Below are 23,177 nucleotides of genomic sequence, written 5' to 3'. Positions count from 1 at the left end.
TGAATACATTATGCTTCTACGCATACAGTCTTCCTACTATTTCCATCCTGGTTGATCCCACGACACTCTCCAGACTAATCAGCTGAGCTGATTTACTTCCAGGTTAGCTGCGGGGCATCTCAAGCCACAATGATTACCCCTTTGAGATGCTAGACCTCTGGAAAACTTGGGGCAGGCTGATTGGTCACTGGCAGGACCTCTCTTTCCATCCCACCTCCCAGCTTCTTACGCCTCTCAAGAGATCCAGCCACGATTACAGTTTGCAACTTACTAGCACATGAATTTTCAGTACTGCAGAGGAATGGTGGCTTAGCAGCACTGCATCTTCCCTCCACGGCAACTGCTTTGATTTTTTTTTCTGTCCCAGAACTCAACACAGAAATGCACACAATGTGAAATTAAGAAATGAATGGACAGCAGACAAATGAATGGGGGTAGAAGGTTACATTCTTTGACAGGTCAGCTGGAGGAACGACTCAGAGTAAGCTGGGTTTTCTTTGCATTTAAGGCCTGCATCGATGCATCAAATTAAAAATTGGCTTTGGATTGCTTCTGAGAAATTAGAAAGTGAAAAAGGTGGCGGAATGCAAGTATTTTAAACCTAAACTTCCACTCTTGGCCTAGAGCCAGTGTCTTTTCTCCTCGTTTCAACAAGCACAGATGTTTACATTTTTTGCACAAATCCCTGGAACCCCTTTTTCCAAAGCAAAATGTCCACAGCAATTATTCCTCCTTCCCCTCTTTTCTCCTTCCAGATGTGCCTCCTGAGTTTTTGCTTTTTGCTTTTCTCCATTCAGACAGCTTACAGCAGATAGGATGGCAGTGCTGCCAACACCTCACCCTCTTTTTTCCCCCTCCCTATTCCAATGTGTAATGAGAGGTCATGATTGCTTTGAATGACGGTTCATCTCTGATCCCTGCTAGAGAAGGAAATCCATCCAGGAGGTATTGCAAGAACCATTCCCACAAGGCCTCCCTTCCTCCCTTCCTCCCTCCCTCGCTCGCTTGCTGGACCCATCTGAAAGCAAAGTTCTCTGCTTCTGCTTTACTTTAATGAGACGCCTTTCCAATTATGTATAAACGGCAGCTGCCTCCAGCCCAAAGCTTGCATGCAAGCTGGAGAGAGAAAGAAAGAGGCTCTTTCCACACCACACCCTCTGCAGATAAACAGGCCCAAACCACAATCGTTCATGCCTCAAAACAACTGGGAGGTTAGATCAATTCCTCGAAGAGAAAATGTCACAAAACTGAGAAGGTCTGCTTGGAGCAGGGGTGGGCAACTATGGTGACTTTATGACCTTTTAGTCCAAACCCTTGCTCAGACAGGAGACCCTATACCATTCCTGATAAACAGTTGTCCAATCTCTTCTTAAAAACTTCCACTGTTGGAGCATTCACCACTTCTGGAGGCAGGTTGTTCCATTGGTTAATTGTTCTATCAGGAAGTTTCTCCTTAGTTCTAGGTTGCTTCTCTCTTTGGTTAGTTTCCATCCATTGCTTCAGGTTGTCCTGCCTTCAGGTGCTTTGGGGAATAAGTTAACCCCCTCTTCTTTGTGACAGCCTCTCAAGTATTGGAAGACTGCTTCATGTCAGCCCTAGTCCTTCTCTTCACTTGAGTAGACATAGCTAGTTCTCTCAATCACTCATTATATGCTTTAGCCTCCAGATCCTTTGATATGTCAGTCCATGTCAGAAAACATCCTTAAGCCCTACTGCAGCGTGTAGACATCAGTCCTTGCCTTTATCTATTCTGCTTCTCCTGTGCAACTGGGAGCAGGGTATGTCCAAGATACACAGAGAACTTCTGAGCCTCCGGTTAAGGTGTAATATGTAGGGATGCTGTTTGGGTTGTCTATCTGGTCATTGGCCAGTTATCTCCATAGGAAGATTTGTGGACTTGGGCCTTTCCTCAAATCTTCTTGGCACAATCGTTGTAGTGCTTAGAAGCATCTTCTGCTCTCTGAAAGCAAGGCAGTCAGGAACAGCTCAAAGTAGGCACTGCAATAACCAGGACAGACCAAGGTCCTCAAGTAAAGGTCAAGGGGAAGGGCATAATTGGCTGTCTACAGACTGAGAAGATTAATTACACATCAGAGGTGTGAAATGCTTGCTTGTCTCTCTCTCCCACAATCAGCACGGGAGCAGTGCAGTCTCCAAGGATTTGGGGAATGGGATCTTAAGTCATGCTGCCATTCACACAACATGTTTATTTGGGTCAATTAAAGATCCAGCATTTGCATTTGTGCAACGTCCTAAACTGGGTCAGAAAGAACTTCCACTTGTTTTTTTGTTGCTTACTATAATATAGGAGCCCAACTTCTTTGGTTAGTTTATGGTTCACTGTATTGTGTAAATCCAGAACATGGCTTAATTCAGGATCCAGGTTTGTGCACATGCAGCCAGAGAATGGTAATGGCAATGTTACATATGCTGGATGCTACCCAATATATCCTTTCAGATGGGTGGACATTAATTCCCAGAATTCTCCAGCCATAGAAATTAAAGTCCACACATCTGAAACCTGCCAAGGTTGAGAAACATTGGCACAGAGTAACCTGAAGGATCTTTTTGGTCCACTGAGGGTTGAAAACAGATCAAAATGTAGCAAGCCCATTGATTCTACTCTTGTATTACCAATTCTCCCCAAGACACAGGTGGTCTGGGAAGCCTCCTGTGGAAGAAAACCTGAACCGGTGGGCTGTTCTTGTCCACCTGTCTTGTCTGCTGCAGCTACTTCTCATCCCAAGTCGCCTGTTTTCAGCTCAGAAAGATGGGGTGAACAGGAAGGAATAAAAGGCAGTTGCTTTGGCTGGCCACCCACTCCTTGGTGACTCCGACATTGCATACTCTGAATTGGGATGAGCAAGGTGAGTCACTGTCTGATGGCAAAGGCATTCCCCACCTCCAGCCTCACTTATGAGCAGCACCAGCCCTGAATACAAAAGGAGATCGACAAGGACACGGGCTCTGCCCTTATTCTATGTTCTTCTCCAAAGTGGAGCTCTGATTTCTCCATTTCTCTGCAGTTTTTTCAGCAACACTTAGTCGAATGATAAAAATCCTTGTCCCATTGAGGTGGAGATGATGGAGCTCAGATTAAAGGCTTTCAAAGGGGCAAGACCAATTCATGGAGGCCACCTTCTCAAGAAGGTGATCGGGGAACTTGAAAGAATTCAGCAAAAGGGCAGCCTAAACGATTAAGGATTGCAGCTAAAACATATGAAGAATGGTTGCAGGAATGTCTGGTTTAATGAAGAGAAAGACGAGGGGGGACATGATAGCAGTCTTCCAATATCTCAGGGGCTGCCCCAAAGAAGAGGGAGTCAAGCTCTTCTCCAAAGCGCCAGAAGGCAGGACAAGAAGCAATAGATGGAAACTAATCAAGGAGAGAACCAACCTAGAACTAAGGAGAAATTTCCACACAGTTAGAATAATTAACCAGTGAAACAATTTGCCTTCAGAAGTTGTGGGTGCTCCAACACTGGATGCTTTTAAGAAGAGATTAGACAACATTTGTCTGAAATGGTATAGGTTTCCTGCCTGAACAAGGGGTTGGGCTAGAAGACCTCCAAGGTCCCTTCCAACTCTGTCATTCTATTACTCTGCAGCTTTGGGGGGAATGTATGAAGTCATGTATGGTTTAAAACAAAATTAGGTTAAATAAATGCCCTGAAATGTAATGAAGGGAGGTTTAAGGAATTACATCTTTGCCCACCATAAACAACAGGGTGGGAAGGTCACCAATCTAAAAAGAGGACTGAACAAATTCACAGAAGATTTATCAACAGTCACAAATCTTGATGGATATTTATTATCTCTTAAATTACAACCAGGATATTTTAAAATTTCAGCTGCTGGAGAAGGATAATGGAAAGAAGTTAACACTCTTTAGTTCAGAATGCAGAACAAAAATGGCTTGTTCCAGCCGATTTTTTCTAATTTTGGAAGGATAGAGAGAAAAGGTCCATCTAAAACATTTTTTAAAAATCCAATATTTAGGCCCAGCCAGTCACGACAATTAAGTTAGGGACAAAACTCATGGAGAAAATCTATCAATGTGGTCACTAGGAGTTGTCACCAGCTTGGTGGCACTTAATCAATCACTAACAATAGTCCCTTTTCTGGTAGAAATCTTTCTGCCACTGGGAAATGCTATTGTTTATACTGAAGTCAGCTAAGTAGAATTGGATCTGGTTAGGCATTTGAGACTTCCAGGAAATTCCACGACAATCCATCTTGGAAAAAAGCACTGGCAAGTCACGACTGTGTTGTTGCTAATCAACTTGACGGCATCTTTTATCTTTTTATTAATGATGTTCAACACAAGCCCAGTGAGGGGCTATAACCCGAGGGCCACACAGAGCCAATGTTAGACATGGAAAGGCCCTAAACTTTGGAAGGCTGTCGAAGCTCTATTTAGCATGTGCTAAGAGAGAAAAACAAAAGCTGTGTAACAAATGTACTTGGCAACGATGCTGCCAAACTGCACGATCAGCTCAAGACGAACAGGGAAAGGTCCCCTTTGAACAGAAGGTGCCAACACACACACACACATCTTAATGAATGAGGCTCATGTAAAGCCTTAATTTTCATGGTGACAATAGAAATTAACACCGAAGGAGCAGGACTGGAAGAGGATTGAGGCCTTTGAACTTTGGGGATAGCAGTGTTCCAATATCTGAGGGGCTGCCACAAAGAAGAGGGGCTCAACCTATTCTCCAAAACACCTGAAGGCGGGACAAAAAACAATGGATGGGAAGTAAACAAGGAAAGAAGCAACCTAGAACTAAGGAGAAACTTCCCAACTTCAGCATCCTGGCTGAAGAAGACCTGCTAGAGGAGACCAAACCAATTTTGAGTTCCACGAAGGACCAAATGCAGATCTCCACTACGCGGCCCAGACAAGACCAGTGGCAAGTGAACCGAAGACCTACCTGGTTGCAGGTATTAATATCCACACCGTTCCTTAGATGGTCTAGAGCTTTGTCCAGATTCCCTGATCGTGCTGCTCGGAGGAAGCTGGTTGCAGCATCAGCCTGGGAGAGCAAGGGAAAGAAGTGATTAGCTGATTAAATAAGCAGGACCCATTTCTTCCTGAGACTTCTTTAAGCTGAAGCTCAATTATCTCATGCCAAGCTCCAACTGCAGGTTTACTTAACTGATTGCTCCTCGGTCCGTGTGTGTGTGTGTGTGTGTGTGTTTTAAATGGAACACCCTTGCATGTAAAAAACGAGCCCATCGGGGCACGGTTACAATTTGCTCTTCCTTTGGAAACAAGTGGACCATCCATGATTTTTACCCTGATATGGGCTGCTATTTTTAGCAAGGCCTTGTGTTACTCATCAGCTGCAGCACCACCTAAGCACATCTGGTGTCTCCCTCCAGCCCATTTCTTACATCTTGGCGAGTCCTAATGTGGCTGATGGGTGGGTTTTGGCTTATGTGCTAATGGCCCCAGCTGTGGTGAGTGCCAAGATGTAAGATCATAGCCTTGGAGATAATGCAGTCCTCTAGCTAGCATCCCATCCTCTTTTCAAGTGGGTGGGGCTAAACATTTGGATATCTCTTCCCTCTCTGGAGCATTTAGGGATAAAACCTGTGTTTTAAGCTTTGCTCATACTAAACCCAAGTGCCTCAAGCCTGGCGCGGACCTCAGGATGATGGCCATTGAGTACCTCACTTTGGTGTGCTTATTCAATAAACCACAGTTAAACACAGCATTATCTAGGTCAGGTTCTCTGAAGGACCATTCCTGTTACATCTCCCTGACCCACCAGAGCGGAGAGGTAGGGAATGTTGCGGGTCCCTCTCCCAAGGAGATGTATATGGTAGGGTCTTCTCTGTGGTGGCTCCCTCCCTTTGGAACTTCATCCCTGCAGAGTTTAGCTTGCCTCCCCCCCAACTTTGACTCTCTTTCCCAAGGATCTGAAGACCTGCCTTTGCCAACAGGCCTGGGGAATCCAGAATGGGATGGAGACCATCAAGTGGCTCAGGAGTGGGGGTGGGGATATGGTTTTTACTGGTTGTTTATTGGGTTTTTATTTTTTGAAAGCCACTCTGAGTCACTAAGAGTGAGTGGGTGGCCCTATAAATTTTCATAAGTAAGTAAATAAACAAAGCTAGACTGCCAATCAACCAAGTCACAGTCTGACAACATTTCAAAGCTTTTTATCAAACTTTTAAAAATCCTTTCAAAGCTGGTTAAAATGCAGCCGGCACTTCTCAAAAAAGCAGAAAACCCCGTAACGTCAATTCTGAACACTCTGAAATCAATATTGCTACAGGGCCTAGTTTGAATGTTTGCAGCTTCCTCCCGTGTTCCTTTCGTGCATCTGGCCAGATGGGCTTCAACGGAAACCCAGCCCTGCTTAGAAGAGGTTCATCATCCTTTCCATTCAGCTTTTCCCGCGTTTCATCACATCTTCCCGAAGCTTGTCCGGCAATCTTAAACTTGCCAAGTCATTTTTTGACCAGGAAGCTCATCCTAATCAATGTACTGTATTGCGGAACATCCGATGTTCGGATTTGACACCTCAAGATCGTTATTTACTCAGGCTGAGCAAGAATAACCGCAGACTCCAGTCTTCAATCTGTGCTTCCCCAGAGGAACCCCACAAGTCAGACCTGCCTCCATTAGGCAACTCAGCTGCCGACTCGGAAAGGGGGAAGCAAAATGCAAGCAGTCCTCGACTTACGACCGCGACCGAGCCTAAAATTTATGTCGCTAAGCAAGACATTTTGTTCAGTGAGTTTTGCCCCATTTTACGACTCTTCTTGCCACTGTTGTTAAGTGAAACACTGCAGTGGTGAAATTAGTAACATGGTTTTTAACTGAATCTCATTTCCCCCTTTTGCTCGTCAAGTGGTCGCAAAAGGCGAACACATGACCCCGGGATAATGCAACCGTCGTAAATAGGAGACCATGGAGATGCTGCAATGTTCAGCCAAAAGCCACTTTTTTTAGTGCCACATGTAGACCAGTTCTGGTCACCACCATACGAAAAAGATGCTGAGACTCTTGTAAAAGTCCAGAGAAGAGCAACAAAGATGATTAGAGGATTGGAGGTTAAAATATATGATGAATGATTGCAAGGACTGCGTATGTATAGACCAGGGATAGGCAACCTTGGCTCTTTTATGTCACGTGGACTTCAACTCCCGGAATTCCTGAGCCAGCCATGCTGAGGGGAAAGGGAGAGGTTTCCAAGCTGAGCCATGCTGGCTCAGGAATTCTGGGAGTTGAAGTCCACGAGTCATAAAAGAGCCAAGGTTGCCTACCCCTGGTATAGACTAACGAAAGAGAAGGATGAGTGATGCCATGATAGCAGTCTTCCAATATTTGAGGGGTTATCGCGGAGAAGGGGGGGTCAACCTCTTCTCCCAAGCACCTGAGGGCAGGACAAGAAGTAACAGGTGGAAGAAAGATCATTAAAGAAAGATCCAACCTAGAATTAAAGAGAAATTTCCCTGACAGTGAGAACAATTAAACAATGGAATGGAGTTGTGGGTGCTCCATCGCTGGAGATTTAGAAGAAGAGACTGGACAGCCATTTGTCTGGAATAGTAGAGGGTCTCCTGCTTGAGCCAGGGGTTGGATTAGATGGCCTCCAGGGTCCTTTCCAACCCTCCCACTCTGCAGCTTCTCATGGAGTTCGACTGTAATCCCCATCATCTTAGGAAGTTTTAAGGACTGATAAAGGAATGAAATTCAGTGCATCTGTGGAGCCTTAGGAGCTTGCAAAAACGTTTGAACAGAAAGAAGAGTGGGCTTCAATAATGCGCTGTCTAAGAACACGGAGCAATGACTCTTTCTTAAATTGTTTTGAATTATTCTCAAAAATGAGAGCTGCCAGTTTCAAGAACGTACTTGGTAGCCAAAGCAGCTGGCATTGACTTAGCCCTGAAAGCCAGCATGGCTGAATCCCTCTGCTGTTCAGCCCAAGATAAACAGACTGGATCTGACCCCTTGAACAAGGCATCAGAAATAGAAACTCGCCTCTTCTTTTAACTTTTCTAAAAAAAAATAAAATAAAATAAAAATGGAGCAGCTAGCTCTTCCAAAGTGGAGATAACCAAGATTCCACCACTATATTTACCCACAAACTTCCTGTGTCAAATCCAGTCGGAAGGCCTCCAGGAGAAGAGAAAGAAAGAATAGACGGATAAAAAAAAAAGCTGGCACTAAACTTAGGAGAGAGATTTGTGAATGGGCAGTGACCTCACACAACCTCAAAACTGTTGGGAACAACTTTCCTAAACTGCTGCTAAGTCAACTTTAGGAAAGGGTCAGACTCATTGGCTGGCCATCCACCTTACATTCCTAAACTACCGTTCCTTTCACTTCCGGGGAAGTCTGAGAAATTCTCAATGGGTCCCTTCTCATGAGTGTAGATTTGGGACAGGGTTGGGCAACGCTTCTCTTGGTATTGAACTGCATCCCAGCAAGCTTTGAAGGACTGAGACTTTAAATCCGCAGTTTTCTCAACTTTTGCTCATAATCTGATGTCCGGATAATCCTCAGGTTACAGCATGTAACCTTGTTTAGTGACTGTTTAAAGTTACAATGGCACTGAAAACAGTGACTTAGGAGTGTGTGTCACTCTTATGACCACTGCAGCCTCCCTATGGTCACGTGATCAAAATTTGGGAGCTTGGCAACTGGCGTGTACTTAGGACGGTTGCGGTGTCCCAGTGTCATGCAATCTCCTTTTGCGATCTTCTGACGAGCAAAGTCAATGAAGAATCCAGATTCACTAAACAATTGTGTTGCTAACCTAAGAACTGGAGTGATTCACTTAACAATTGTGGCAAGAAAGACTGTAAAATGGGCCAACATTCACTTCGCAGCTGCCTTGCTTAGCAACGGAAATTTTGGGCTCAGTTGAGGCTGCAAGTCAAGGACTGTCTGTAGTCAGAGGTTGTTGTTGTTTTTTAATTCCATGCAAACCATCAGCCTGCAACTGACCCCTGTCTGTCAGAGAAACCTGTCCAGATAGACAACACACATTCCAATGTCCAGCAACAAGCAGGGCATCGATAGCAGCCTTGCTCTCAGCTACGAAACAGTCCCCATCATCCCCGGCTGCTGAGTCATTGATCCATGTGCTTGGAAAAACGCCAGTCTTGGAAGCCTGCAACAGCTGAGGTTGTTCAATAGGTTTGGGGGGATTCTTAGATCCTGCCAGATTTTGCTGGTTTTGCTACAACGGCTTGATAGGTTAGACAGTTTCAAAGTACATTCCCAAATTGTTGTTACAATCTTTGTCTGTATTAACACTGGGGGCCTAATTATAAGCATTGTAATAATAGCACGTCCAATTATAATTTAACACTCTTAAGCCGGCCAAGAAGAGACTTAAAAAAATATAAACAAAGGGATTCCAGGCTGCTTGGTCCTTCTTCTAAGCTTTTTGCCTCCGGAATGATAACACAGGAATTTATCCTTCCGTGCCAGGCTGGCTGAGGATTTGGGAAGCGGCAGCTTCAGTTTCCTGATTCGGGCACCAGGTTGAAGATGGTTGGACTGGTTCAATCAGATTGGCTTTCTCACGCGGGCTGCAAAACCATCTCTGACGATCCTTGCACGCAAACAGCTGCAGTTGCTCCTAGATCTTGAAGATGAGGTCTGGTTTTCTACTCAGCTCCTATTTCGCTTTCTTTTCTGAGATACTTAAAGAGGCTCTCGGAAAGATGGTTTGCTAATGTACCCGCCCTTTCATTAGGGAGGACGGCCACTTAACGTCCCAACCTCAGAGCGGTGTTCTTAGCTAGCAAAGGGCACCAGGTTGAAAAGTGGGAGCTTTTCCTCCATAAAAACATCCCAGCTTCTCTTGTGAGTCCATTAATTCATGCTTTCAATAACAACATGCAGGGGGTCTGCTTAGTAAACCAGCCCCAGTGGACGAGCTCTGTGTACAATGTACTTAATTTGGTTAACCAGTTTTTCTTGGTTCCCCCAGCGTGGGGGCTGGGTTTAGTCCAAAACACATAATGTCAGTGTCCACAGGGGGAGATCCAAAAACTCAAGATGGAAGTCGCTCCTATATAAACAAAGACCTTTTTTTTTTTTGCATCCTTCCTTCCCTACTTTCTGGTGGACAGTTTTGTAACCCTACTAGCACTGATGATGTTACCTAGTTGGGTAATAAAGCATCTGCAAGAGAATCACCAAGCTCAGAGAGCACCAAGGACCCCACAGTCCTCCTCCTCCTCCTCCTTCTCCAATCCCACTTCCTTCTAGCACTGATGATGTTACCTAGTTGGGTAATGAAACATCTGTAAGAAAACAACCAACCTCAGACAGCATTAAGGACTCTGCTATTGGTAATTTTGTAACCGTACCCGCCAAAAAATGCAATGAAAACTATCCATGGTAAATATTGCAAATTCAGCCACTGGTCGTATAAATATCTCGATTACATGTGTTGTGTGAATAGAATCAAACAACAGCATCAGAATTGGGGGCACAAAGAGATTTAAACTGGGGCCACGGGTACAAGGCAAGAAAGGGTGATTCCCCACTCATCTGTATGCACAAATACGCATGTTTCAGATTCGCACATTTGTTAGAGGACAATTTTCATTGTTTTGCCACTGAATTCCTACAATAAACTACGCGTGATAAAGCACTGCAACAGAGGTCCCTGCCTTCAGAGGACCCATGCTCTCTCAGCAATTTAGGGGAGAAAGGGCGTCCAAATGAAAGAATAGGGGTTGAAAGTCACCAGCTGTATCCCAAAATGCCTGTTAAGACATGTTCATGGGCAGGTTCCCTCAGGTTCCAAAGCATTTACAAGGTGGCCACTTGAGATAGCTACAGCAGACCCTGAGTTAATCCCCAAAGTCAGTGAAACACAATTACTGGAACATTCTAGACCAGGAGTGTCCAACCTTGGCAACTTCAAGACCTACGGACTTCAACTCCCAGAATTCCCCAGCCAGTCCACAAGTCTTAAAGTTGCTGACCAGGCTGAGCACGAGGAAGGGGTCAAACGCATCGTCAGCCTGGAGTCCCTTCACAGCCACCAGAGATCTAAGTCCAGCCCACCATGAATTCCATTGACTCTTATCTACCGCCAATTTACTTTGACCAGTGGGGGGATTCAGCCGGTTTGCACCACTTCGGCAGAACCGGTAGCTAATTTTTTGTTGCCCAGGCCCAGAAAGGACTTCTGGAAGCGGCGTCCAAGCAGAGAACCGGTTGTTCCCATATTTGAATCCCACCACTGGCTTTGACCATTAGTAATTCAGATTCTTGTGGAGAGGGTTAGCATGCAATAAACCTGTATTCATTTGAACTGCCTGGACTCTGGATTTCCTGAGCATGACAGTTGTCAAAGTTGGACACCCCTGTTCTACATCTAAAGAAATCCATCATATGGTGACTTCCTGTAACAGCCCAGCTACTAATGCAGCGACTGGAGTTCTCCACACTTACTGAATCTCCTATGACCCAACCACACTTAGCATTCTGACCACTGAGCCAAAGAGCTCCACTTTGCAAGAAACCCTTATAGCCACTGAGCTCAACTCCTCTTCAGGGCAAGAATCCAGACACAACACCGGCATAATAAAATATGCTTCCTCCATGCAAGACAGATTGATCCCTACAATTTGTCTGGCCCAAAACAGCTCTTTCTCGGCTCCATCCATCTCAGCCCCAATTCTCTGACCCACAACGAAAGCCAGTCTCCCCCTTCATCCCTGGCTGCAAGAGCAGTGCAAAGCCATAGGAGCATCGATCCAAGCTCCTGGCATGAAGGCGGAGACCCCACCGTGCCTTTTCCTGAGGCGTCTGGATGTGCCCGCAAAGTTGGAGGCAAGGTTGTAAGTTGAAAAGGAGGCGGTGAGGAAGGGAGTCTGTCCCCTTTCAGGCTGGGCAAACCTGCTGCCAAGTGACAGCCCAACTGGCTGGGTAAACCAGGCCACTGAAGGACCCACATCCCCTGTCTGTGGAGATTCTCAGTCATCCAGGTCCTGGTTGGGCCAAAGGTGCTTTTTCAAGAGGCAACTGGACTTTCTTTTTTTTTAAAGACATTTTGCTTCTGATCCAAGAAAGAGAAGGAGCATCCACACTCCGTATTACGTCAGGATTTTCTAATCGAGAACCCAGACTGCCTAGTAACACTAGGGATCCTCTTCAAAACAGTTGGGGTGGCCTTCCACAGGCGTGCCGACAGGCGAAGGGAGGGAAGGACACTGAGAATTAAATGCCCAGGGGGGAAAAGACCAAGAAGGGAAGTTTTTCATTCTGAGCAGCAATTTAGGGCCTCTGAAGGATGCCATTGCCACTCCCCTGCTCTGCCAGGCAGGACCTTGAACCTGAAGTGTTGATTTGGGGTTCCACTCTGGGGAACATCTGGGGAGGAATGCTTCGCTTAAGGTCAGGGAGAGGCCATCAACAACACGGAAAGCACCTCTTCCATTCTGGCTCTTCGACCACAGAAACACGCATACCCACCACCCCACCCCACCCCGATGACTTCTGCTCTCAGCCAGCCCAGTGAGCTTATCCTAGCTATTAGCAACCCAGAATGACACAAGCACCATTTCGACCCTTGTGCACAGACATTCTTGGGCATGTTGGTTTGCAAAGAGCAGAAGCTTTTGGAAAGACAACACAACGCTCCGGAGCGAAGGACAGGGCGTGGGGCGTTATCATAGAGAGGAAGCCTGGTGTGGATACTCACGACAGCCGTGCCTGGATAGGACTTGCTCTGTCGGGATTCCATGGTCCAGTGGCCTGAGCTGAAACCCGATCAATCCTCTCTCCACCTTCCTTCCTGCCTTCGCTATTCCCCACTTTTGGGCGAGCCAGAAAGTTGCATTGCATCCTCTCTAAAAATACAAGCGCCTTCGCTCCAGTTGCCACTGTTGCTGCTGTTGCTGCTGCTGCTGCTGCTGGGCGAGCCAGATGCTAATGGACTGTGTTCTTTTCTCCTCTCGCCCATCATGTCAGGAGGGATATTTAATAGCTCCCTGCCTCCCTCCCAGCAACAAACGGCCAGGGGGAGGGGCAGGTGCCAGTGCCACAGGGGAAGGGAAGCCACGCTGGGCTGGGCAGGGCAGGGAACTCTGCCATCAATACCGGAGTTGGCCCCAAGAGATTTGCCAGCTCCTTCCGCTAACAAGGGTGAAAAGGCGACGTGCTTGAGTAGCTCCTGGAAGCCCTTTTGCAGACAGGAATGCACAGTGGTGGCAAGGGTGTAACAGATCTAAAATAAAAAAAGGGGGGGAGGAAGCAGGACTTGACTGCACACTTATAACTACCATCAGCATCACAAGAATCCCCAGGAACATCTCCGGCCCAGCCGTCTCCTTTCAGTCCCCGGTTCAGACGTCCTGTGGTTCCTTTGGGCTTCGCTCCACATGTGGCCAAGATGGTTAAGAGAACTGGGTATCTTTAGCCTAACAAAGAGGAGGATTGAGGAGGGACAATCTTCCAGTGCAGGTATTCCTCTGAACTTCTGAAGGCAAGTCGTTCCACTGGTGACTTGTTCTCACCATTAGGAAATTTCTCCTTAGTTCTAGGTTGTTTCTCTCCTTGGTTAGTTTCCATCCAATCCACATCCTAGCTATCTCGTTTGATGAATGCTGGCGTCGACACACCTGTGCCTAGAACACAGAATCAGGCCTGGAAGGGACCTTGAAGGTCTTCTAGTCCAACCCTCTGCTCAAAGCAGACCACCTTCTACCATCCCAGCCAAATGGCTGCCTTGCCTCTTCTTAATAACCTCCAGTGATGGAGCACCCTCAACCCCAGAAGGCAAGATGTTCCACAGGTTAATCGTTCTGCCAGGAAATTTCTCCTTAGTTGCAGGTTGGTTCTCTGCTTGATAAGTTTCCATCGGTTACTTCGTGTCCTGCCCTCAGGTGCCTTGAAGAATAGGTCCACCCCCCCTCCTCTCTGCAACAGCCCCTCAGATACCAGAACATTGCTATCATGTCTCCCCTAGTCCTTTTTTTCACTGGACTAGACCACAGAGGGGAAGGCCTGGAAAAAAAACCCGGAAAAATTGGGGGGAAAACAGAGGAGGGGGGTTTTCTTCATTTTTTCTCCAAAGCCGTTTGGGAAAAAAGAAAAAACACTGATTTTTCCCCAATTTTTCTGGGGCTTTTTTTCCCCCAGGCCTTCCCATCTCAGACACACACAATCCCTGCAACCATTCTTCATATGTTTTAGCCTCCAGTCTCCTAATAGTTTTTTCTGCTCTTTTCGCCACTCTTTCTGGACTCTTTTTTTTGCATCATGGTGGCCAGAATTCAAAAAAGATGCTGAGACCCTAGAAAGGGCGCAGTGAAGAGCAGCCAAGATGATATAACGAGGTTGATCTGGAGATAATAATATAAATATTATAGATGATAAGGAGATGATAAGGAGATTGATCTGGAGGCTAAATCGTATGATGAACCTCAAGAAGAAATCCCACTTTTGATGGTCGAGGGCTTTGTCCACATGGCCTCCTAACATTATTTTCCGCTCAACCATAAGGAAGCTGCCAGGTCCAGCTTTCAGACAAACACAGCTTGCGTTTATTGTGGGTCCGATTAGCTTCTCCGATGCCAATTCCCAGCTGAGCCCAAACACATCCAACACTGCCCCCTAATGGTCACACAGACCCATGGCACCAGCAGTTTTAATGGCTCGATTTCCGTGTCGCATTACACAACCTCCCACCCCAGATCCCTTACTAAGACTTTAATAGCATCTCGCTCGGCACGTCCTTCCTCGGGGTGAGCTGTGTGCTAGTCTCTCTTTTCTTCAGCTACCGAAACCTGAATTGCACAGCAAGCAGCCATCAATTACGACCGCTTGCTGCTGGTTGGCAGAAAACAGAGACCGTGTTAGGTTCAACATGAAAAGGTGGACCGCTGTTCCTCTATGGCACGGCATTTAACGCTTGACAGAGTATCTGGAGCCATTAAAGGAAGAGTTTCCCCCAAGGACTGGAAAATATAAAATCAGAAGATGTTTTGTTCAGCTCCCGGAGCACAGGAACGAAGCAAAATGAGGCTAGTTGCGCTCAGTTCAAGGCCAGAAACTTATAAAGGGTATGAATCCGCTACAACCGCTCCTGGATAAATTATTGGAAGCAAAAAATTCTATAACTCAATCAGAACATGTAAGAATGATATTGAGCATTTGAGCCTTTTGCTATTAACAAAATAACAGAGTTAGAAGGGACCATTGAGGTAATAATAATAATAGTAATAGTAATATAGTAACATAGTAATATAGTATTATAGTAATATAGTAATATAGTAATATAGTAATATAGTAATATAGTAATATAGTAATATAGTAATATAGTAATATAGGTAATATAGTAATATAGTAATAGTAATAATAATGTTGGAAGGGACCTTGGAGGTCTTCTAGTTCAACCCCCTGCTCAAGCAGGCGACCCTCTCCCACGTCAGACAAATGTCCAATCTCCTCTTAAAAACATCCAATCTCTTCTTAAAAACCTCCCGTGAGGGAGCACCCATAATGTCTGGAGGCAAGCTGTTTCATGGATTGTTACAATCAGGAAATTTCTCCTTAATTCTAGGTTGGAGGCCTGAGTGTACAAGCTGTCGGCCAGTGGAAGAGGCTACCACAATAAACAGCTGCCATTTTTCACATTTACAACTGTTGCAGCACCCCTTCCCGTAACGTGATCCAAACTGGCAACTGACTCGTTCTTATGACGGTCGCCGTGTCCCGGGGTCACATGATCCCCTTTTGCGTGGGAGGCCATATTCACTTAACAAGCACATTACTAACTTAACAATGCAGTGATTCATTTAACAACTGTGGCAAAAAAGATCGTAAAAGGGGGAGGGAAGCTTGCCATACTCCCCAAAAAAAAACCCCAGTGTCTGGAGCCAGGACAAAAATTTAAATTAGTTTCATTTCCACCGAACGGAAAATATTGTTCCTCAAACTCCATACTTAATAACGTCCACATTACAAATTTTTATTAAGTATCAAGAGGTTGCAAAGAGGCTTTGAGAGACCAAATTGGTCCCAGAAATACAGGTTGCACCCCCTGCCCTGTGTGGTCTCTTTGGGGCAAATTCTCCCCTCTTACGATTGGGAGTAGCCTACTGCAGGGGTCCTCAACCTTGGCCCCTTTAAGACTTGTGGACTTCAACTCCCAGAATTCCTCAGCCAGCTTTGCTGGCTGAGGAATTCTGGGAGTTGAAGTCCACAAGTCTTAAAGGGGCCAAAGTTGAGGACCCTTGGCCTACAGTACTTGGGTAGTTTTTAGTAACAGGCAGTTATCTTACATTCTCCTAAAGAGCTGCTCAACAACCTAAGTTTTGTCCTTGTCGGGGCCCCTCACAGAAAAGTTGACAACTGTTTGCCACCGATAAGGACCATCAGAGCTGGACAGGCATTTGGGTTTGTCTGCTTCTTGCCCAAGGCACCTCAAGCAATGCTCCACAGCTACTCAACCCCACATCTACAACATCCCACAAGACTCCATCAATACAAGTAGAACCCAACCATGAACTTAGCACACTGCATAGAAACCGCTCTGGACTTTCAGAAGACTTCAGTTGGTGGATTATCTAAACAATGTCTGCAGCTCCTAAAGAGCCCGACCTGGCTCCGTTACAAATTTTAGCTTTCTGAGAAAAGGAGAAATGCCTGAAATTCTTCCCCAGAAATCTAAGAAACATTTTCGCTCTTGTTCATGATTTAACTGTATAAAAAGCCACCCATTGTTTCTAACAATTCTGTTGTTTTTTTCCTTCTGTCTTTCTGAGCAGATCTAGACATACGTCTCACAGTCTAGTTCTTACCTACGTTAATTATTTGCTTTAATTGGGTTGTTTATATTCCCTTGTAATACAGATAGTCCTTGGCCTATGACAGGGGCAGGCCACCTTGGCTCTTTTATGACTCGTGGACTTCAACTCCCAGAATTCCTGAGCCAGCACTTCGGTCACTAAACAAACTGTTGTAAGTTGAGGACTACCTAAGGTTGGTAGTCCGTCCAGTGACTACCCAGAGTCACCTTGAGCGAGGTAGGCAGCCGTGTAATATTTGATAAATAACACACCATCCCTTTAAAGCAGACATGTCAAACTCACGACGTCACATGACGTCGCGCGACGTATCGGGACTGTTTTGCCATTGCCGGCAATGGGGTGGGCGTGGCGTGTGACGCGTCCGGCCCACGGGCCGGCAGTTTGACACCCCTGCTTTAAAGGAAGATTCCTTTGACTCAGCCTTTGACCAATAATAGTAAGCAAAAGCCGTGCAACATTCCAACTCAGGCTTGCAGGAACCGATTTTACAACTAGAAAAATCTGCCACTTCCCCAGATTTAAAACCGAGCTCGCTCTTGCTTGCCAAAGTAATGTAATATCTAGGTGTTTGTCCTCATTTTTTTCCATTCAGAATTATTCCTTCCACCTCGAGTGCGCAGCAAGGAGCTGATGACAATTAAACAGCAGGGCCAGCGTAGTGGTATCACTTTTCTTCCACAGGGGGAAGAGGTCTTCCAGAAGAGGTCAAGAAAATCCAACATCTTTCTTACATGTGCAAACTTGACTTTGTTCTCTCTCTCTCTCTCTCTCTCTCTCTCTCTCTCTCTCTCTCTCTCTCTCTCTCCCTCCCTCCCTCCCTCCCTCCCTCTCTCCCTGAAATGGTATAGGGTCTCTGCTTGAGCAGGAGATTGGACTAGAAGACCTCCAAGGTCCCTTCCAGTTCTGTTTTTCTGTTAAGCTGGGTGGGAGGAAGGAGCGTTGGATCAAGGAGCGACCTCAACAAAGTGCTTTTGAACAAATGGTTACCTTGGGACTGAATAAACTCCTCCTTGTATATTTCAAATATAAATGTTTTGAGCACATAATTCAAAGGCAAGAGTCATTGGAGAAGATCCTGATGCTTAGGACAGTCACCAGCTATCAAGAATGACAGCAAAAGATGACTAGGTGGATAGAGACTCTTCATGATGACGCCAGCAGGAGCTGATTAAAAAAGAGCTATTCTTGGCAGGGAATCCTGATTAAATGACACCCCTTGGGTAACGGAGAGAGAGAAGCAACTGAGAGACTGAACATGAAGAGAAGAGGCTCTTTAAGGATGGCCCTTGGCTCCTCAATTACCAAATGGAACCAACAGCAACAAATGGCTTTCCTGCCATTTTCAGAAATGTCCCAGAGAGTTGGGCTCCATTTTTAGGGGGACAAATAAGGAAAGAGGGTGCAATAATTGGGGTCTACCACCTTGTTCCCCCAAAGGATCTCTGGATAGGCTCTATCACTCAACTCCCACCTTTTTACTCTAAAGACCAATCAGGGACCTCGGAAGAGAAGTCAAAACGAGCTGAAATTGTTGGATCCTACTCACTGCAAATTAATTCCAACCCTTCTCCTCAGTTTATTCGGTGTAATACAGGAGTGTCTAACCGTGGCATTTTTAAGTCTTGTGGACTTCAACTCCTAGAATTCCCCAGCTAAAAGGCGTCAAAATTAGGCCCCACAGTTGAACAGAAGATAGAGGGGGGGAAACCTACAGAGGTTGGCTTAGTTTAAGGTGAACACATTCTGCAAACTTGACAGCTGCAGTTTGTAAAGCATGAATTATGGTTTACTAATGCGCATCCAAACAAGTATAGCTCAGTCAGCAAGCCATGATTAAAATAAGAACTTAGTGTAAGGTAGGAACCAATCCTACCCCTTTCCAGTTCATACAACTAACACTTAAGCCGTGACAAAGCTGATCTTGGCTTAACATTTGAGAATCCAAACACTGCTTTGCAATCCATGGCTTCATTTAAGATGCCTCTGTGACATATTCAACAAACCATGCTTCAGACTGGTTTAATTCAAGACATGAACCTGGCCAATACATTTGTGGAAGTGAACTGCTATTGTCCCAAAGGTGCTTTTCCAAAAGGAAACCGGACTTTGTTTTTTTTTTCTTTGAAAATGTTTTGTTTCTCATGCAAAAAGCAAAACGCTTAACAAAATAAATAAATAAGAAAATCCAGTTGCCTTTTGAAAAAAGCATCTTTGGGACAACCATGATCTGGAAGATTGAGAATCTCCACAGACATCGAACTGCTACGGTCTACTTCAACCCAGAAGCAAAATGTCTTTTTTTGTGGGATGCCTTCAGTCACTGACTCTTGCTATACGCTGGTAGCTTTCCAGGTCTTCATATCTTCTGTCTTTTTCTTACCCCCCAAGAGAAGAAAAGGTTGAATAAGGCTGGGTTGAAATACTGCAATAAGATTGCAATTTGCTAGCTTCACTCAAAACATGTTTCTGTGTAAACCATGGTCTGCTAACTACATTGTTTCAGAGCTTCTAAGGAATACTAAAGTCCATCCAACCACAGGATGGCTGAAGACAAAACTGAAAACCACCATCCCATGACCCAAATACTTACCCTCCAGGGCCACTTGAAACTGGACATCATGTTCCCTTTCTCGCACACCCTTTCTGTTTGCACACTTACACGAGCCAAGACTCTACTAACCCAAGCTCTTCGGGCTAAGCAGGGGCAGGCCTTTATCTGCAGATGCCGGCTGTCCAAGATGGGAGGCGTCACGTTCTGGTTCTCTGGAGATTAGAGAAGATCAGCAGTTCCAACTCACAGAATGGCTCCCTACTAGCAGGTTGCTCAAACGTTGGCAAGGAGCAGCTTTTCCTAAGTTGGAATGCCCATTTCTTCTCCAAACATATCCATCGTCCCCTGCAAGTATGGGTTAACATTAATTGGGGGAGGGGGGGAGTGAACCCTGCCTGTTTTGTTATTTTACGGCTCAAGTTTATCGTGTAAGCCAAGAAAAGGATCAATTCGGCTTTAAAATGTTGTGTGAAATCAGACTGATTCATCAACCTTGGCAACGTTAAGATGGATGGGCTTGAGAATTCCAGAATTCCCCAGCCAGAGACAGAGAAAAACTCCATCTATCTATCTATCTATCTATCTATCTGTCTGTCTGTCTGTCTGTCTGTCTGTCTGTCTGTCTGTCTCTGTCTGTTTGTATCTATCTATCTATCTATCTATCTATCTATCTATCTATCTATCTATCTATCTATCTATCTATCTATCTATCTATCTATCTATCTATCTATCTATCTTGTACATAAAATAGTAATATATATTACTATTATTACTATACTATTATACTATTACTATTATATATTACAGGTCTGAATTACCCAAAAGCTTTAGAAGGAGGTGGGGTCCCAGTGTTGCCCAAGGCCAGGGGTAAGCAACCTTGACTCTTTTATGACTCGTGGACTTCAACTCCCAGAATTCCTGAGCCAGCATGGCTCAGCTTGGAAGCCTCTCCCTTTCCCCTCAGCATGGCTGGCTCGGGAATTCTGGGAGTTGAAGTCCACGTGTCATAAAAGAGCCAAGGTTGCCTGCCCCTGCCCTTGGGCAACACTGGGACCCCACCTCCTTCCAAAGCTTTTGGATAATTCAGGCCTACTGTATTCAACAGCTTACAGTGAGGGGAGAGGCTGCTGTTATCTACAGAGGCAGAATCCTGATCCTTGGTCACGCCAGGGTGTGTCAGAATCCTAGACACTTCTTTTTAAAGAAAAAGAAACGACCCATTTTATAACAAATAACTACTTTAAAGCTTTTTTTAAACTGAGCAATAATTTCTGTCGTAACAGAAAACGCTTATCATAAAAACTTGTCATAACAGGGACTAAAACACGAAGAACGATTGCAGGGATTGGTATGGCTAGTCGAGAGAAAAGAAGGCCTACGGGTGACATGATAGCAGTGTTCCAATATTTGAGAAGTTGCCACAAAGAAGAGGGGGTCAACCTATTCTCCAAAGCGCCTGAAGGCAAGACGAGAAGTAATGGACGGAAACTAATCCAGGAGGGAACCAACCTGGAATTAAGGAGAAACTTCTAACAGTGGGAACAATTAACCAGTGGAACAGCTTGCCTTCAGAAGTTGTGAGTGCTTCATCACTGGAGGGAGGAACACTAAAAAATGGATTTAAATTACAGGAAAACAGATAAATCCAACTGAATGAGGAATTTCCTAAGAACTGGAGAATGGAAACAAAGACTCTTGATTTAGAAGGGGCTTGATGCTCTAAATCAGGTGTTGCGATCCTTTCTCTAAGTAGCTCCTATCAGCTCTCTTAATTCTACAACTTAGAGATCGCAGTTTGTAAATTATACAAGTAGGATTCATATCATACACACACACACACACACACACACACAAAGGTGCCAGAACTCACACGTCATACAACCCGCTTGGCCTACCCTACAAGGTTTATACCTTTGTAGTTGGGGGGGAAAAAACCCTTCAATTTTTAGTGTATCTAAAAGACTAGGATTTTGTTCAAGGTAAGTTAATACTAGTATTAATGTTACCGTGCAGTGTAGTTGTGGCTCTGTTCAGACAACTTAACAGACCAATTGAAAGTCTAGCGGCTGCATGTATACATTTGGCCAACCTCGGTTAGTTCTTTGTGGCTTAGCAGGTGGAACAAACTCAGGCCGTCCAACTAACAGAGAAGAGTTCAATGCATTGTGTGAACACGGAAAATGTGTCAATCTAGTAAAACATGTAGTGCAAACCTAGCTTTTATGCACACAGCATGCTCAGAATGGGACAATTTGATGTGGCCAATCCGCCATGGCCAACTCACCGAGCACAACGCACAGCAAGACGACTCATCACGGGACAACTCGCTGCGGGACATTTCAACAATTCAAGTATTTCAAGTAATTTTAAAAAATTTCATTTTTGTCATTCGTATTTTATTTATTTTTATTTATTTTTTAGATTTATATCCCGCCCTTCTCCTTGCGGACTCAGGGCGGCTTTTCCCCTCCTTTCTGTTCACCATTATTCTATTCCACCACTTCTTTGGTATTAGTGTAACTCTTGTCCTGTAGCGCAGTGGTTCTCAACCTTTTTAATGCCGCGACCCCAACCGGTTGTAAGTCGAGGACTAAACCGGTCGTAAGTCGAGGACTAAACCGGTCGTAAGTCGAGGACTAAACCGGTCATAAGTCGAGGACTAAACTGGTCGTAAGTCGAGGACTACCCAACCGGTCGTAAGTCGAGGACTTTCCCTGCCCGGGAGCGCCGTGCATGCGTGGTTCCGCCCCCTGCGTCGGCCGAGGGGTATCTGGCAAGCGGCAGAGACGGAGCAGGCCGACCACCAGCTGGCCCAGCCCAAGGGAGGTAAGGCACCCGCCGGAAAAGGGGGAAAAATGGCGGACAAAAAAAATGGCGGACAGCCTTGCTTGGCGACCCCCGTGAAATGGTCGATCGACCCCAAATGGGGTCCCGACCCACAGGTTGAGAACCACTGCTGTAGCGAGTTGTCCCATGGCAAGTTGGCTGTGGCGAGTTGTGTCTGTCTGTCTGTCTGTCTTTATTCCTGACAGTAAGAACAATCAACCAGTGGAACAGCTTTCCTTCAGAAGTTGTGCATGCTCCAATGCTGGAGACTTTTAAGAAGAGACTGGACAGCCATTTGTCCAAAGTGCTTGATCAGAGAGTTGGGCTGGTAGACCTCCAACTCTGTTATTCTGTATGTATGTGTCTATCTGTCTGTCTGTCCGTCCTTCCGTCCTTCCGTCCATCCATCCATCCATCCATCCATCCACCTAGCTATCTAGCTTTCTCTATATCTATCTAGCCGCCATCTATCTCAGTTCAAAGTGACTCTGGACAGCTTACAGCATTAAATTATGTCTCCCCCGCCCAAGGAGAACTGAGCTTCTTATTCTGCTTGATGATAGCAGAATGCTGCACATCTGGTCCCTCTTATTTTTAAACCTCCAATGCTGATCCTTTGCAGTCTCCCCTCCGAGCCCAGAGCCGAGAAACAATTCACATCTTCCATGAATCACTAATTGTTTTTATTTGCTGTTTGAGGATGGCAGAGGGGCCAACCCAGAGAGATGGTTTCGCCTGGTGCTGTCAATTACATTCTCCGCTGAATCACAGCCCTTGCTTGCTCTCACCCTTCACTGGCCCCGTTCCATCTCGCTTCTTTCCCTCCCATCTCCTGCTTATCACAGCCAGAGAAAGGAGCAAAATCTTCCTCAATCATCCTGAGTTACTCAGCCATTCTCTCTTGGAGAGAGAGCCAGGGCAGGGCAGATGATAGACTGTTATCGAGAGAGAGAGAGAGAGAGAGAGAGAGAGAGAGAGAGAGAGAGAGAGAGAGAGAGAG

The 23,177-nt window shown here is 45.5% G+C and overlaps 1 protein-coding gene across 1 annotated transcript in view; it reads right to left on the bottom strand.

Moving 5' to 3' along the window:
- Positions 1-23,177, bottom strand: part of LOC107287963 (ankyrin-1-like) — an 87,085-nt gene that overhangs the window by 46,166 nt on the left and 17,742 nt on the right. The window contains exon 2 of the mRNA XM_029284248.1: positions 4,935-5,065. Coding sequence (XP_029140081.1) covers positions 4,935-5,065 — 131 coding nt within the window. The remainder of the gene's footprint in view (positions 1-4,934; positions 5,066-23,177) is intronic.

The sequence above is a fragment of the Protobothrops mucrosquamatus genome, unplaced genomic scaffold, assembly GCF_001527695.2.
Source record: "Protobothrops mucrosquamatus isolate PMUCROS unplaced genomic scaffold, P.Mucros_1.0 scaffold462, whole genome shotgun sequence".
In the NCBI taxonomy this organism is placed as follows: Eukaryota; Metazoa; Chordata; class Lepidosauria; order Squamata; family Viperidae; genus Protobothrops; species Protobothrops mucrosquamatus.
The sequence above is the reverse complement of the archived record's forward strand: the minus strand, read 5'-3'. Positions and strand labels throughout refer to the sequence as shown.